This window comes from Cornus florida, unplaced genomic scaffold (assembly GCF_030987335.1).
Source record: "Cornus florida cultivar Cherokee Brave unplaced genomic scaffold, ASM3098733v1 CherokeeBrave_3.0.0_Hap2_Chr06, whole genome shotgun sequence".
NCBI classification, from domain to species: domain Eukaryota; kingdom Viridiplantae; phylum Streptophyta; class Magnoliopsida; order Cornales; family Cornaceae; genus Cornus; species Cornus florida.
The window spans coordinates 89,444,458-89,460,154 of NW_026775576.1; the positions used below are offsets into that span (position 1 = coordinate 89,444,458).

The 15,697-nt window shown below is 34.3% G+C and overlaps 2 protein-coding genes across 5 annotated transcripts; both read right to left on the reverse strand.

Moving 5' to 3' along the window:
- Positions 1 to 374: 374 nt before the first annotated feature.
- Positions 375 to 7,069, reverse strand: LOC132312734 (plastidial pyruvate kinase 4, chloroplastic-like). Of its 2 annotated transcripts, XM_059811224.1 has the most exons (6): positions 6,905 to 7,069; positions 6,756 to 6,828; positions 5,792 to 5,887; positions 4,106 to 4,539; positions 1,313 to 2,962; positions 375 to 774 (listed from the first exon to the last, which is right to left on the reverse strand). In XM_059811224.1, exons 3-6 carry the CDS (start codon positions 5,849 to 5,851, stop codon positions 639 to 641), a joined length of 2,280 nt encoding a protein of 759 aa, XP_059667207.1. In that variant the 5' UTR covers positions 5,852 to 5,887; positions 6,756 to 6,828; positions 6,905 to 7,069; the 3' UTR covers positions 375 to 638. The 2 variants fall into 2 exon arrangements, with proteins under 2 accessions (XP_059667207.1, XP_059667208.1); XM_059811225.1 differs by lacking the exon at positions 6,756 to 6,828.
- A 1,445-nt stretch (positions 7,070 to 8,514) lies between these two features.
- On the reverse strand, positions 8,515 to 15,697 carry LOC132312735 (spermine synthase). Of its 3 annotated transcripts, none has more exons than XM_059811228.1 (11): positions 15,545 to 15,697; positions 14,016 to 14,225; positions 13,812 to 13,856; positions 12,696 to 12,772; positions 12,468 to 12,590; positions 11,587 to 11,691; positions 11,420 to 11,492; positions 11,140 to 11,211; positions 10,426 to 10,621; positions 10,035 to 10,164; positions 8,515 to 8,942 (listed from the first exon to the last, which is right to left on the reverse strand). In XM_059811228.1, exons 2-11 carry the CDS (start codon positions 14,191 to 14,193, stop codon positions 8,862 to 8,864), a joined length of 1,080 nt encoding a protein of 359 aa, XP_059667211.1. In that variant the 5' UTR covers positions 14,194 to 14,225; positions 15,545 to 15,697; the 3' UTR covers positions 8,515 to 8,861. The 3 variants fall into 3 exon arrangements, with proteins under 3 accessions (XP_059667211.1, XP_059667209.1, XP_059667210.1); XM_059811226.1 differs by having other exon boundaries at positions 13,812 to 13,859; XM_059811227.1 differs by having other exon boundaries at positions 13,812 to 13,859; positions 15,501 to 15,697.

Sequence of the window (15,697 nt, forward strand, 5' to 3'; positions counted from 1 at the left end):
TGCAATGAAGTGAAGTCCAAAACATTGTTAAAAACAGCTTCAGGATAACATTTTTAAGCAGTACATGTATTAGTTTATCAAGCTACATCAACCCTAAGATACTGTACAGCTCCTTCCTTGGGGGCATCATCGCTGTTCTCACTAAGATATATACATATAGTATGGCACGGGCATGCGCTTGTCTGTACTAATAGGCTAAAAAAAAAAACAGGAAAAGAAAATTGGGAACAAGTGTAAGCTCTAGGTATGGGAACTGTCAGCAGATGAACCATCAATGCACCTAAAAGCCAAAAAAAAAAAAAAAAAAAATTCTATTTTTTATTTTTTTTTTTCCCAACAATGTGCAAAATCCAACAAATTGAGTGAAATTGTGATAATTATAAGAATGTGAAATTTAATAAAAAATATTTACAGAATTCAAGATGCATAAAGGAGAGAGAAGGGAACGCATTTAGGCACACAACCGACCGAAAGAGTAAAAGTATGACAGCCAAGAATGCAAAGAAAGTATATATACAGATTACTAGATATTCCGAGCAGCCAATCTTGAAAATTCCTAGATTACATAGAAAAAGAATCTGATAGAACACTTATCGTACATGGAATTGAACTGCTGCGGATGAGTAATTGATTTAAAACTAAGATTGGTGACTGGACAACATAAGAGGCTTTGATATTGGTTTAACCTTTGCATTGCTGCTGTGCAAAATCTTATCCAAAGTTGAGACAGCTTCCAGGATATGTTTCCCTTTGTTCAACATAATGCAACTTGCCCTGCCAAGCGTAGTATAATAGTACCTTTATTTTTGTCAATTATTTAAGTGCAATTTTTGTTTGAAGAAAACAAAGAAAATAAGAAAAGGAATTCCTTGACTAAAAAAAATGTGGGAAGTTTCCCTGAGGAACAGATTGAAATAACTTTGGTGAGGAGTTAAACATTAGCAGGTTATCACGAGGCAACTAGAAGTGCAATTTACTGGCTTAATATGATTCTAACAGAATAGAAAAGCTTTTAAAACTAAAGAAGACTAGACTACCTTCCATATCTAAACAGCCCCACCTCTCCCCAAGCCATCCAAAAAAACAAAAAAAAAAAAAAAATCATAATAATAAAATAAGAAATGTGTGTTCAGATTCCCCTTTGAATTAGGAATTAATATTTGAATGCAGGACCTAAGTACTATGATAAGATGTTAGAACAATTACTCGAAAGCTTAAGAAGACAGATACTATGCCCCTCCATAACCGTCACTCAGCATCCAAATAGAGCATGAAATATTCATGATAAGAAAGTATGAACTCAAATACTTACAACTTTGCATTAGCTACGTCAGTGATCTCAGCTCTAGTAGGCACACCGGATTTAACAAGTGACTCCAGCACCTGAGTTGCCCAAATGACTGGTATATGGGCTGCACTGCAAATGGATAGAATTTCTTCCTGTATATATGCCAGCCTTTCCCATCCACACTCCACTGCAAGATCTCCTCTGGCAATCATAACCCCTAAAGGATTTGGAGACTTCATCGCTTCCAGTAGTAAGAGTGGCAATTTCTCAAACCCACCTCTTGTCTCAATCTTCAAAACAATCCCCAAGTTCCGCAGCTTCCGCTTTTCAAGCTCTTGGCGAAGCACAACAATATCATGAATGTCTCGGACAAAAGAGATTCCCACCATGTCAGCATGAGTAGCAACAAAATCAAGATCCACAAGATCCTTTGAAGTGATGCCTTCAAACCGAATGTCGCTCTCTGGGATGTTAATTGATTTCTCCGAGCCAAGTTTAGTACCTTTGGGACCCGCATGAGTGATTGAAACAATAACTTCCGAAATACTAGTTCCTTGGATTACTCCCCAAATCTTCCCATCATCAAAAGCAATGGGCTCTCCAGGTTTGACTGAATCAAAAAGATATCCAGATGAACAAGTTACCCTGTGAGCACCAATTTGGGTGTCAGTTGATTCATCCTGGTTATCTGAGTTATCCCGTGTTATGATTAGCATGTCTCCAACTTTCACCCTGACAAACTGCTCTATGGCAGGGACATCCACCAAGAGTCCAACTGAATATTTCCCTTTCTTGCCCTTAATACACAACTCTGTTCCTGATTGAACATAAGCAGTCCTTGAACACTCAGCCAAGTATCCAACTCCAGCAAAAATGGGAAATTTCTTAGAAATTTTTAGTGTCCTTTGCTTTCCTCTAGCATCATAGAATCTCACAGCATCACCTAACTCTAGCTTATTGAGGAATTCTTGGCCATCTATGTAGAGAACATCATCAGGAGATAAATGAGCAGGTGGGGGGCCTCCTCCTTTAGGAGACAACCAAATTTGGGCAGGGAAGATCACATTTCCAGTGGCATTCTTTTTAGGAGAGATTTTCTTTACACATGGACCAGCCTTCAGGTTACCTGTTCGGAGCTTGGGTCCAGCTAAATCCATGAGAATTCGACATGGTTTCTCCAGCATTTGAGAACTACTCCTCACCTTTCTGATAATCTCACTCCAAACACTTGGGTTTCCATGAGCACAGTTTATACGAATGATGGTGGTCCCTGACTTCAGAAGATCAGTTAAAAGTGTTTCACTTTCTACGGCTTCTTGGCCAACTGTTACCATGATATGAGTTGTTCTCTCATCTTGCACTGCGCCCAACAGTGATTCCGTATTAAACGATGACATTTTTCTCATTGAATTTATTGTGAAGTCTCCCTTTGCTTGTTTGTCCAAACCTTTCCAAGAGAAAATTCCACCACCAACATTCTCTTTGCTGCCTAGAGAATTAGATTTCAAGTTCTCCAACATCTGGATGCCAGCAGAAAGACTTGCAAGGGCATTAGGATTGATGGTCTCTAAATTCAGAAGACCAAAAGAAGAAAGATCATCTTTGAGCTGCTCAACATCAAGTCCTTTTAATGCCAAATAATGTATTAGATTTGTTGCACTCACCAAATAATTTCTGCTAATACAAAGAAACCATGGATTAGGTACTTGTAAAACACCAAAAATTAAATAAGTAAATAAAAACAAAAAGGTAATTTTAGAGAAGTTGTGCTGCAGATGTATAGCCTCTTTGCCATCTGATGCTCTGATACACTTACCCGAAATCCTGATCTCAGGAAATTTATTTTAAAATTTTCAATTCAGACTCTAAATCTATAAATTATAAGAAAATATTAGCTGGTAACTTCTAATACCTGTCATTGCAACACGTCATGCCCAATGAGCTCCCAATTATATGGACGACAAAGAAGTTATCACACCAAAAAGTGAGAACATAATTCAATACTGATAACAGGGATTGACAGAGTGGTGAGAGAGCCACAACATATTTATGATGATTCTAAATCAAACAATTCAAATGGTATCATTACTAATTGGTACAAGATTTTTACCAAAATATTCCTTACAGAGTCTGTTTGATGGTCAGCATCATCATTTAATGGTGGTGATCGGTTAGAAAGTAGTTCACATATCCTATTGAGAAGCTCTTATTTCGGACTATATGCGGTTCATGGAAAGTGTTATTTGGTAGCCACAATTTTTGAGCACTCTTCAGGATTGGAAGTCGGTGTCCGTGTATGCTTTCCCTAAGGTTCTTTATGGCTCCTCATTATGTGGGAAGAGAAATGATGGATTGAAATGGTGCCCCTAAAGGTTGGAGAGAGTAAAAACCATATCCGTCTCCATTGTATGGTGGCCAGGAATATGTGGTATATTATGTTCTCTATAATTGACGTGTGTTAGGTCATGACTTTCTTCGTGAATTGGTTGCTTGTCTATTAGCTTGACAGGCTGTGTTCTACGTCCCCTGTGGTGTGCATGGGAAGAACAAAACATGCTGTGTTCTTCTACAGCTTTGTTCATTTTTTGTGAGGATTGAGTTGTATAGAGGAAACTTGATTCTTTTGCTCATTTACACTTCCTGCGTACATGGAATGTGTCCCCTGTGCTTGTTTATATACATATTTACTTATTAAAAGGAGGTGCAGGGGGAGGAGAATAAAACATATGCCACTAAAAGATCTATCAGAGAATATGAAAATCATAAAAGGTGTGCATCAACATCAACAATTTACATCAGCTAACATAATAGATATACCTGTGACACAGTTTAAGTCGGGAAGCATTCCATTGTTCCATTGCTAATACATGTAAATGAACAGCCCTTAGTTTGTCAAGAAGGTTGCCTTGGTCTCCCAGGATCTCGAAGCTTTGAGACAGTTCTGCCCCAGAGCGCGATAAGGAAGCAACAAATTCCTTCCCAGGATCCTTACGACTCTCATCATGTCCAGAAGCAGTAAACATTGAATCATCAGTGCAAGCATGTGAACTTCTTCTTTCATGGTCGTCATTTTCATTTGGAATAGCAAATACTATAGTCCTTGGGACTAGGTTCCCTCTTTGTGTTACTAAGAATTGAAAACTTTGATCCCGAAGAAATGGCCTTTTCACATAAAGTCTAAACGGCAGGTATCGAAACTTCCTGTGTAGGTTGGAGGATATAAAATCTGAGGGACTATCTGTTTGAATGGCCTGAAAAGATGGAGAAAGAGGACATTTTTCTGGATCAGAAATACATAATATGGTCAAATTTCAACTGATACAATGCCGGGAACTCAAGTCGAGAAGTTTTCAAAGAGAGGAAAATTGAGATAAAAAAGCCTAAGGTCCTGAAAAATATCAATAAACTCAAACTACTGATAACTTCCAGATAAGTGACAAGTTGCCAGTGCAGAACAAGAGGATCAATATCCCTATGTTAAGCTGAAAAATGTGTAGTCATCATTTTGTGATAGAGTAAAAAGAACTTATATTTTGGCTCAGATTTTAAGTTGTTGGGTTAATAGCTCCCGTAAAGAACCAACAAACCATGACAACTGTTCGTTTGTGATAACTAGAGAGTAAAGATAACAACCAAATTTACCCAAAGAATTTCACCCTGAGAATTTTTTGACATCAAGGCTCATTGCTTGGTGCAACGATAAAACTTGAGCTGTAAAGCATGAGAACACAGGCTCAATCTGACAGAAGCCACTTTATGAAAATAAAGCCAAAGGTTAGATATGTACTGAATTTGCCCCAAACTTACAGGGACCACACTGGACAATAGCCTCTTTAGGTATAATTAGGCAAACTATGTTTTTCCAAATACTAACATCCTCATCATCGTCATCCTTGCCTTTATCCCATACGGATTGGGTCAGCAACATGAATTCTCTTTTTCCATTCTTTCCTATTATACACAATGTCTTTTCTTAAATTTAATTTTTTGAAATTGTTTTCAATTACTTCATTCCATGGAAGCTTTGGTCAGCCTCTTTGTCGCTTGCCTTCTAGGCATTCCCAAATACTAACATTAACATGTAACATAATTACCAAAACCAATAACAAGAGCAATAGACATCTAAAAGGGGAAAGAAAAGCTGAAAGGGGGTAGAAAGTAAGTTATAAGTAGCATGCTAGAAAACACATCAACTTCTGAAAACATGAACGTGCCCTCTTTATAATGGAAGCCCTTCTCCAAGTATAGCAACAAATGAGTTCATCTCGAATCATGTCATGAATTTACCTATATGATACTATAGAAGATTGAGATGTTCAAATCAGAAGAGCATATATTATATAGTCCAACAACAGCACCCGTCTCCTTAGAGAATTACTTAAGAAAAACTTAGCTGAGGGAAAAAAGAAGTTGATTTATAAATTATAATGCAAGGGTTCACAATTATTAAACAAAAAATTAAATAATGTATGCATCATGAGCTGAGTATGAAGGGATGATTACATAATCTGAAAGCATCAACTGATCAGTGAGCATGCAAGTTGAAAGTGCACGCGGCGTCATCTATGGACCAGTATTCAGCAGCAGATAAAGTACTACCTGCAAAACCCACAATTAAAACATTTAAATTGGCTGAAAATTTGAAGCAGAAATATCATGAGCTCAACGAAGTATTTTACAAGAATCTGCCAGTAAGAGCTAAACAGTCATATATTACTATATCCTATACCTTTTTATACTTTTAGCTTCTACATATATACACGAATTATTTTCTATCTATTAAAACTAGTTAACATATCTTATGATTCATGATTTTGAAATAAGAAATTGATTCGCTGATATAAGTCCCAATTTGAATACTATGGGCAATAGGCAACATTAACTGTCAGTCAGTCATTTTAGGTCCAAAAGAATGTATGAACATTCAACAATTTAGTACTTTTACACCCAAACTGATGATGAATAATAGAGGAGAAAAGCTTTCGAAATTTCATTTTCTCGTGTTAATTTGAATTAATATCAGGAGAAAAGATCATTTCTTTCCTTAGTTCAAAAGATGAAAAAATCTACAAGATTCGAAATTTTAGTTTCTCTTTCTTTTCCTTTGCAATAATTTTATCAGCATCATTTTTTCCATTTTTTCTCAGCAACCAAACATCTGGCAAATCTTGTTTCTACACATTGACATTAATTAGTAAGAACTAGAAACACAAACATTCCAGTTTAGCAAGAAACTATAAAATTCATTTTGGAGAAAGATTTTTATTTTCTGTGACAAAGACAAAATAAAAATAAAAAAAATAAAAAATAAAAAACCTGATGATTCTTAGACAAATTTCACGAGGGAAAAAAAAAAAAAAAAAAAAAAAAAAAAAAAAAATTTAATCAAATCCAATAATACAATCGAGATAAGATAAAGAAACATGAAGAAATGGAACAATAAATTAATAACAAAAAATGGCGAAACCTTTAGAAGGGCTTGAGGAATAGGGTGTGTTGGAGCTGTAGAAACTGGAATACATAAACGCTTCTCTCTCTCTCTATATATATAAATATATATTTAGAAAGAAACATGAAGAAATGGAACAATAAATTAATAACAAAAAATGGCGATACCTTTAGAAGGGCTTGAGGAAGAGGGTGTGTTGGAGCTGTAGAAACTGGAATACATAAACGCTTCTCTCTCTCTCTATATATATAAATATATATATAAATATAGACACACACACATATACAAGCATGAAACTTTTGGCGAGACAGGGAAAGAGGGCTCACGGACTCACGGGAGTGTGGACGGCGTGTGCCAGATCCTGTCAACACTTAACATGTGGCAGAATCTGCATCCCGCTTATCTGTTGGTTGACTATTCTACAACTACGTTGATATGTAAGTCCGATTTTTCTATTTAAATATGTTTAAAATAATTCTATTAGCAATTCGATTTTTTTTTTTTTTCAAAATAATTTGTCTATTATTTATTTTTTAAAATGATAAATTTTTATTCAAAAATTTCAATAAAAATAATTAATTTTTTTATTAACTTTTTTGATATATATTTTTTAAATTTTTGTATACTACAAATGTTTGTTATAAAATGTACAAAAGATTTTTGGAATTGTACTTTGATTAAATTAATTATAATTTAAATTTATAACATAATACGGAGTATTCATTAATTAACTAAACACAAAAGAACATAGAAAAAAAAAAAGTATTAAATATAAATTTTAGAATAGAAACTATAAATGCAAAACTTCAGTTTTATTTGGTGAGGGTTTAAGTGAAAAAAAATGAGTGGTTTAGAACTTGAATGGAAAAGAATTTCAAAAGTACACTTATTGGTTCTATAAAAAATATAATAATAAAAATAATTATAGGCCTAATTTGTAGAATTATTGGTAATTTTTTGTTCTCCCAGTGAAAAATCTATTTGGATGTGATAGGGAAAAAAAATAAAATCATTACTATTTTCTTTCTCTTTTTCTTTCCCCCCTAAGGTGAAATTGGACCTATCAATTTTTATTTTTATTTTTATTTTTTGCCAAATTATAAAACTCTAATGTCCACTTCAGAGGCACTTCTAACTCTTCTTTTAAATGTTAGCTACTCCCATTTATATCTAGTATATCAGGAAAAGTGAGTGAATCATCAAATTTTAGAATTTATGTTTATCTTCCTCAATCCATATAACAACTCTATGCACTTGGATTCCATCCAATGGAATTACATTTTGCACATCCAATTTGTTGCTGATATGTGACTAAACAGGTTTGGTACCCCATTCTATTTTAGTGATGGCAACATTCCTCCAATGGGTCTCTGCAGTAAATAATAAATAAAAAATATAATTAAACACACACACACACACACACACACACACAACTTTAATTGATTGCTGAGCAACAGGTCTTCATGTTTCACCACCATTACTGATCATCCAATAACTCTCACCATCCCAACATCAGGATAGTGAGAACTGAGAACCATGTGATGAAAACAACATTGGCTGCACCATCTAGGAGTCCAATATCTTGAAAAGAGATTTACCACAATATGGGAGACATTCAGAATTTCAACATTAGGATTTCATTTATGCCATATAACAATCAAATATAGTTTCAAATCAATTGGCATATCCATATCAGTACAATGACAAACATAAAATATCATAGTTCTTTCTTAAATTCAGCATTTGCTACTCATCATTTGGAACATCACAAACCCAATTAGATCAAAAGAAAATGTCTACTTTGGACCAGATCAGTGACGAAACATTACGTCTCAAAAACTATTAGGTAATAATGATAGGTCATCAGCAATATAATTGTTCAAACTGCACAAATAACCAATTCTGAAGTTCAACTCTTCACTATACCTCAAAACAAAGCTCATGACTACCTCTATGCTCAACACACTTCAGTCTATTCCTACCTCTATACTTAGTACATAAACTACTTCATAGTCACCTCCAGTCTATCCCAGATGTGAGTGTACTTATATTTGTGAGGTAAAGAAAAAGGAAAAACAAAAAAATAAAGGAGCTTCTGTGGGTCAAATTGGAAATACAATTTGCTTATGCTGGGGTTGGAGAATCACGAAGAAAACTCACTTCCCTCTTCAGAAATGATGGCAACGCAAAAGCAGCTGTATGAATCTGTTCAATAAGCAAAAGAATATTATTATTTGTGGGAGTGAGTCCGTGTATTCATGCGCACAAGCGTGTGTGTGTGTGTGAGAGAGAGAGAGAGAGAGAGAGAGAGAGTCACAAACTTCTTTTATGTTCAGCAGCATGTAATAATTGCTAAATCATGGACAGTTATCCTGGGATTTACAATCTGAACTACATTATCAATTAAGAGCACCAAACAATTAAAACTGCTGTGTTAACAGTGGGTGTGTTGGTCCATATATCAAGCCTTGCCGACCCTATTTATACGGGATTAAGGCAAGGATGATGATAATGATGAGATATCAAGCCCTTCTCAAGGTTAGCAAAGTCATCACATGCACTTTATAGCTAGTTAGATCTCCAAGCCAATTTCAAATGATTCAAAATTCCATGCTATGTCTAGAAAGCTCCCTCCATCGAGAGCTGAAGACACAAGAAACAGCCCCATGAATTTTAGCACAATTGGGACCAATTTGAGTTTGCTATATCAAAATGACTGAATAAATCATAAAGCAACAGAAGATCAACCCTTTACTTGTTGGTGCAACCCCAGCCAAGGTTAATCCAGCAAGAGTTGCACACTCACTCTCCCCGTGAATGAAAAATAAATAATCAAGAAGAAAAGGCAAGAGCGAAGGCACAACAAATTAATAGAAACAATCAAATGAAATTATCCATGACAAGAAGTGGTGAGGAAATAATAGAATGACAACAAGACAACTCAAGAAAAAAAATAATGATGCTTGAAAGGCATATCAACATGACTAAAATAACATTAATACAACATAATTATCAAATTAAACAAATTGCTGAGAGAAAAATTATTGTAAACATCATAATACATATCCAATAACCAAAACACAATATTTTTGCTTGATTTACCCCAAAAAAACTGTTAACGTGATAGAAATCAATTATTATTATTTTTTAAATTAAATCAATGCTTCAATTCATGAAATTTCCAACCCTGGTAGTTCCAGCAACTGTCAATGAAGCATTTGACTCACTAATATATTTAAGCCAAGGCACGGAGTAACACAAACAATTTGAGTGAATAAAAAATAGAAGGGTAATTACCTCAGAGTTGTAAAACCTAAGTTCTCTACGATAATTGACTGCTCCCTCTAGCTTCTCAATTGGATTGATAGGATTCTTAAAATCCACAGGTGGGCCCTCCGTTGCACATATCAGAAATCCAATCACCCCGCTGTACACCCAACAAATAACAATACACAAAAATAAGAATAAACTCACAGCATGTAACCAAGTTGAAAACTTCTATAACTAAACTCTTTCAAGGTAAACCAAACACAACGCTAAATTGTCGCAAAGGTTTCCAATAATGATTTTTGCAATATAAAATCACCAGGCAAAGAGTGGATTACAACATATAATCAAATCATACACAGAGAGTGAGGCAAAACTCAGAAAAATGCTTTCAATACGGAGAAGATGTATGGACTTATACCTCGGATATGTAGGAACACTTGCCCAAGCATAATGAACAGAACCCTTGAATGTTTTGCGGCAAATAGATATCAAATCCTGAATTAGATGGGTATGAAGCCACATACTTTCTGCCATGTTACAAAGAACACCACCAGGCCTTAGTGCTCTAGCCATTGTCTCAAAAAAGGGCCTTTCCACAAGTTCTTGAGCAGGACCTGGAGAAAAACACAACAAAAATTTTAATTTCATCATATAATTTTTCAAAACCCGTTGGAGGTGGGAACTGGGAACCGGAGTTCACTCAAATGCGATGACTCTTGGATTCTTTATTTATCAATATGGAAACAACAATCTGAATTTCAGAAAATCATTAATTGAATACCATCAATTTTTAGCATGATTTAAGATCAATAGGACATTCACCAATTTACGGTTCTGAATAAGAATTTCAACAAGTTCAATTCTTTCTTCTAGAAACCAGCATAGGATTGACTCAATATGTTTTATGTAGTAAATTTCAACAATTAGTTTATACATTTTAAAAACATTTAATCAAAAAGTTAAAAATCGCTGATGCTGACAATAAAGGTCTTAGAAAACATTGATAAGTCATGATATGCCCAAGATTTCCACATCACATGCATTAACTACCTGTCACCGTGCAAGCATAAAATGCATGTACAAGCCTGCACAACAAGAAGAAGGAAACGAATACCATGAGTCAAATACATACCCACAGGGTCCGATGAATCTACAATTAACGCATCATACTTCCCTTCTGGTGCATGCCGTAGAAATTCAGCGGCTGTCAAAATCATAAACAATATCAATGGGAAAGGACAGCCATGTACTCAAAGATAGCTCTCAAAATAATGTCTCCATTTCTCATCGCATTATTAATAAACTAGATCTATTGATCCAAAAAAATTGGTCAGCCAGGACTTGAGGCCAAAGATTTTTAACTAACAATATCATGCCAAGGGAAAAAAAATATGTAGTCTTCTCTAACATACCATCACCAATATGAAGTCTGACACGAGGATCCTCAAAGCCAACAGCTAATTCTGGAAAGAACTTCTTACTAACCTACAACATGAGATATTACAGCAAAAAAGTAATTCAGTAACAAAAAACATAGTGAGAGCTACCAGACAAAAAAGGTCGCGTCATTTCACCATACATCTATAACCATCTTATCTATCTCACAGATATCAATGAGCTCCACAGAGCAATGGCGAGAAATTTCCCTAAGAACTCCACCATCACCGCCACCTACAACCAGAACCTGCATTGAGTAATTCAATTATATTAAGCATAGAGGCTCTGCATACTTAGTTAAGAAAAAGAAAAAGAAAAATTGCAAAATTATGAAGAGAGAAAAAGGATAGCCAAATCTATCATAAACTTATTCATCACATATTAGCAATATAACGGGGACTTTTTCTTCCTGCTTATTTCAATTGTAGTGATGCCAGTCTGTACTTGTCTTCTAATTAAGTATGACTGTAAGACAACTCAATTTTGAAATTTATTAGGGCTTTTACTTTTAAGCAATGTGTTACATCAACATCTAGATGCTTCCGAAAATGGACAAGGGATGCCACACCAGGATTCAATGAAAGGTAGGTAAAGGCTTACGAGTTTTTCTGGACAAGCACAGGTACACAGGTTTATCCCCTCTTAAGTATGTACAAAGAATAGGGAGAGGAATACATACAAACTTGCTAGGTTAAGGGGGACGAAAATTAGAGATTTTAATTATGTTAAGTGCATGAATAGTGAGATTTTAAGGTTTTTAACAAATGATGATGTAGTGAAGAAAATGTGGAAAGATAACTTTGAGAAGTTGTTTAATGAATATCATATAGGAAGCTCAAATTTAGAAGAACATGGTAGTTTCAGGCAAAGTTTTCCACATATCAATCAATAACACTCCTGAATAATCTAAGGAACTAAGGAAAAAAAAAAAAAATAGACAACATCATAATGGAATGCAACAAAACTATATTTCACTTGAAAATTGAAAAGAATAAAACAAGAACCCTGATTATTATACTTTACATTTTTGGGGGATTGAATTGAACAAAGGGGAAGATGAGTTATCATCTCTTGATAAGAACATTCATCTTTCTCTGTCAACTGTACAATGCCATCAAGAACAAGCACTTTCCCATATGTTGAAGACTACAGATAAAAGAACCAGTGTCATCAAACTCATTAAATGAGATAAGATTAGACATCAAACAGAGCAGGTAGCCATAAAAAGATACTCAGATGAAAATTCTCAACCTCAAAAACCAGGATCTCTTGGTACTCTGACTTTTCCTTGTACAAAATCTTTTCCGCTTTCAATGAATGTGCTTCTCCTACAAATAAACACTCAAACTGAATTAGCCGTAACCATGGTAAAAAAAAAAATTGTGAGTTGGAGGGAAATCAAAGATTATTATAATCAAGACAAAAAGAAGATAGATCACAGGTAATTAGCAAATTAATCACATATAAGACAATTAAGTATAAGTTCAGACAGTTTTAGATGATTTATATTTCCACTACAAAATGTAATTAGTAAGCACTGTAACATTGAGTGCCTTCAAACATTACTTACACCTGATAGATGCATGAAGTAACCAAATGAACAAGCAATATCCAACAATCCAATTTCATTATATAGTTGTACATCAATATCTTTTTATGTTCCAATATATATTTTTTTACATTGTGGCTTCAAAATGAGTGAAGAATATACATTGAACACTTTATCTTAGATAAAGCATTATTTTACTCAAGGAAATAAAGAATATTAAATAATATAAATATTTAGTTGCATCCTCGTGTCCTTGACTATAAATCCAATTATTAGAGACAAAACAAAAACAACAAAAGTAGCTAAATCCATGTAATATAGCATGTAGGGATATCAAGGCAGTGTTCGTTATAAGCCCTTCTTTTTTTATATGTATTATAAGTCCATTTTAGTTCTTCATTTCAAAGTTTTGGCCGAAAGGGGGCTCTTAACACTCCAAGCAGTTACTCACCATCACTTTCAAAATCCCTTGTTTACATCTTGGACATCAATTTTATAAACAAATTGCAGTAACGTTAGGTTTACTCAAATATGAGATGATGACCTCATTTAGACAATAAGAAAAGATTGGAAATTGATTATTTTGCATTAGAAATTTAATATATATATATATATACACACACACACACACACACACACATATATTTCGAGAAAGTTCTCAAATTAGTATAAGCAGAAAGTTTGTGTAATATCCCTTCAAGTTCAGGTAATAAAGTAATGGAATACAGAACAAACTGAAGTATGAAATATTGAAATATATTATTCTAATATGAAGTCATATCAGGCTAGCCAGACAATGCAACAAACACAACACATACCTGGCCACATTGGGTTGTTGAAATACACTTCCTTGCCAGCTATATCTGCTATAAATGACACATGGAAAAAAAATGAGTCAACCACCTCCACCCTGAATCAACCAATAATCATGCCAAATATACAAACCTGCACTGAAAGAAATATATATAGTTCTACGAAATGCGCAATGGGACAAGAATCAAAGTAGTAGAAAAAATAATGACCAGAGCACGATCGAGGTTCTGAGAACCATCCAGAGACAACTGTTGAATGGCATTTAGCTTCAAGTTCAGGGTCTGAAGCCCTAGCCTTTAGGCAACAAGAAGGTATCATAGCCTTATCCGAGTCTTTTCCATCCGTAATCTTCTGGCAACCCAACCCTCTTCCTGCTTTGCCCTCCATATAGTATACTTTTCTTCTCCAGCTCCAATTTTCTGATTACCAGATTTATAAAACAAACATAATCATCATTATCATAATCATCAAAGAACAAAAACAAAAACAGTGAAAGCAAAGAGAGAGAGATGATTAAGAATTCAGCTATCTTAACACTGTGAAAGCCAACACAAATTTCCAATAAAAAATAAACACTAAACGTTTCTTTACGTTTTAAGTTGTAAATATGATACCAAGATACAATGACTAAATATAAACACACTTCAAACAGATCACCAATTAGAATATAAGTTTAATATATAACATTAAGAATTCAACTTAACAACAATTGGGGAAAAAAGAGTGGAGCAATAATGAGAAGAAAAGAGAAGAATTACAAATGTTAAATCCCAAAGAAGAGCTCTTAATTAATAACCAGGCAGTCATAAAAAAAATCTATGGAAGTAAAATAAAATATATAGGTTCAGAAACGTGTCTAATGAAATTTTGGAAAGCACAGAATTAACAAAATTATATATTTAGTTTCCAAAACATAGAATTAACAAAATTATATATAGTTTCTAAAACAAAGAATTAACCGTCAAAACAATAATATTATACAAAAAATAGAACAGTCATAACAATAATATTATAATACAAAAACTAGTACTAACACACTATTTTCTCAGAAAGAAAACCAAATCAAATCACAGTACGCTCCTAATATGCCAAATATTTTTTCTGAGTCATGACTGAGATTATTCGAGAAGAAAACCAGCATCAGTTGTGAATGTTTTTGTATAAGAACAAAATTTTAAGCATCATCATCCAAGCACTTAATAATCCAAAAAATTAGAGCTTAGAGTGTTAAAGAGATCCAAAAATTGTTTTTTTCCTAAAAGCAGCAAAGAATTGTAGTCAAAGTTACAGCTTCGCAGCCTCTTAAAATTTCAATATTAAAAATATTAAATAAAAAATGAAATAAAGAATGTCAGAACCCAGGTTCTTCATACTGTAAATGAAAACATTCTTGGACTCCATAACAGCGACCAAGTAATAAAAAGGGAAAAATGAAGGGAAAAACGAACAATACATTTCATCTATTCGTTTCAAGAAAAATTGTGGGAAATTGTAACAATCAAGAATTGGGTCTTTGAACAATTTGTTGTCATTTCCTTAGAAACTAAACATACACACACACACACGAAAAGAACTTTCTCGGAAACCAAACAGAGCATTGAAATTTAACAACGAGCGGAAAATTTCTCGACCCAAGAAACTCCGAAAAAAGTCCTCTGTTTCGAGTGTTTCGACTAGTTAGGGAAAGAACATACCACATCAGAATCCGCTTAAAAAGTGGAGAAGCGAGAGAACATGCCTGGTGTTAATGGCTGCGTTGTTGATGATATATATAGTGTATATCAATGGCGGGAAAGAGGAATCGAAGAGATCGATTTTACTCTTCGGCTTCCCTCTCCTCCGCTAGCGAGCAACTGTTTAGATGGAAATGGGTTAAGAGCTGTGTTCTATA

Coding starts and splice junctions, on each gene's coding strand:
- LOC132312735 (XM_059811226.1), bottom strand. CDS start 14,193: ATGGAGGGCAAAGCAGGAAGAGGGTTGGGTTGCCAGAAGATTACGGAT. Junction 11,493..11,586: donor TAGATAAGATGGTTATAGAT/GTATGGTGAAAT, acceptor CTCATGTTGTAG/GTTAGTAAGAAGTTCTTTCC. Junction 11,212..11,419: donor CAGACTTCATATTGGTGATG/GTATGTTAGAGA, acceptor TGATTTTGACAG/CCGCTGAATTTCTACGGCAT.
- LOC132312734 (XM_059811225.1), bottom strand. CDS start 5,851: ATGACGCCGCGTGCACTTTCAACTTGCATGCTCACTGATCAGTTGATG. Junction 4,540..5,791: donor AGTTGATGCTTTCAGATTAT/GTAATCATCCCT, acceptor CCATCTTTTCAG/GCCATTCAAACAGATAGTCC. Junction 775..1,312: donor GACGTAGCTAATGCAAAGTT/GTAAGTATTTGA, acceptor TACGCTTGGCAG/GGCAAGTTGCATTATGTTGA.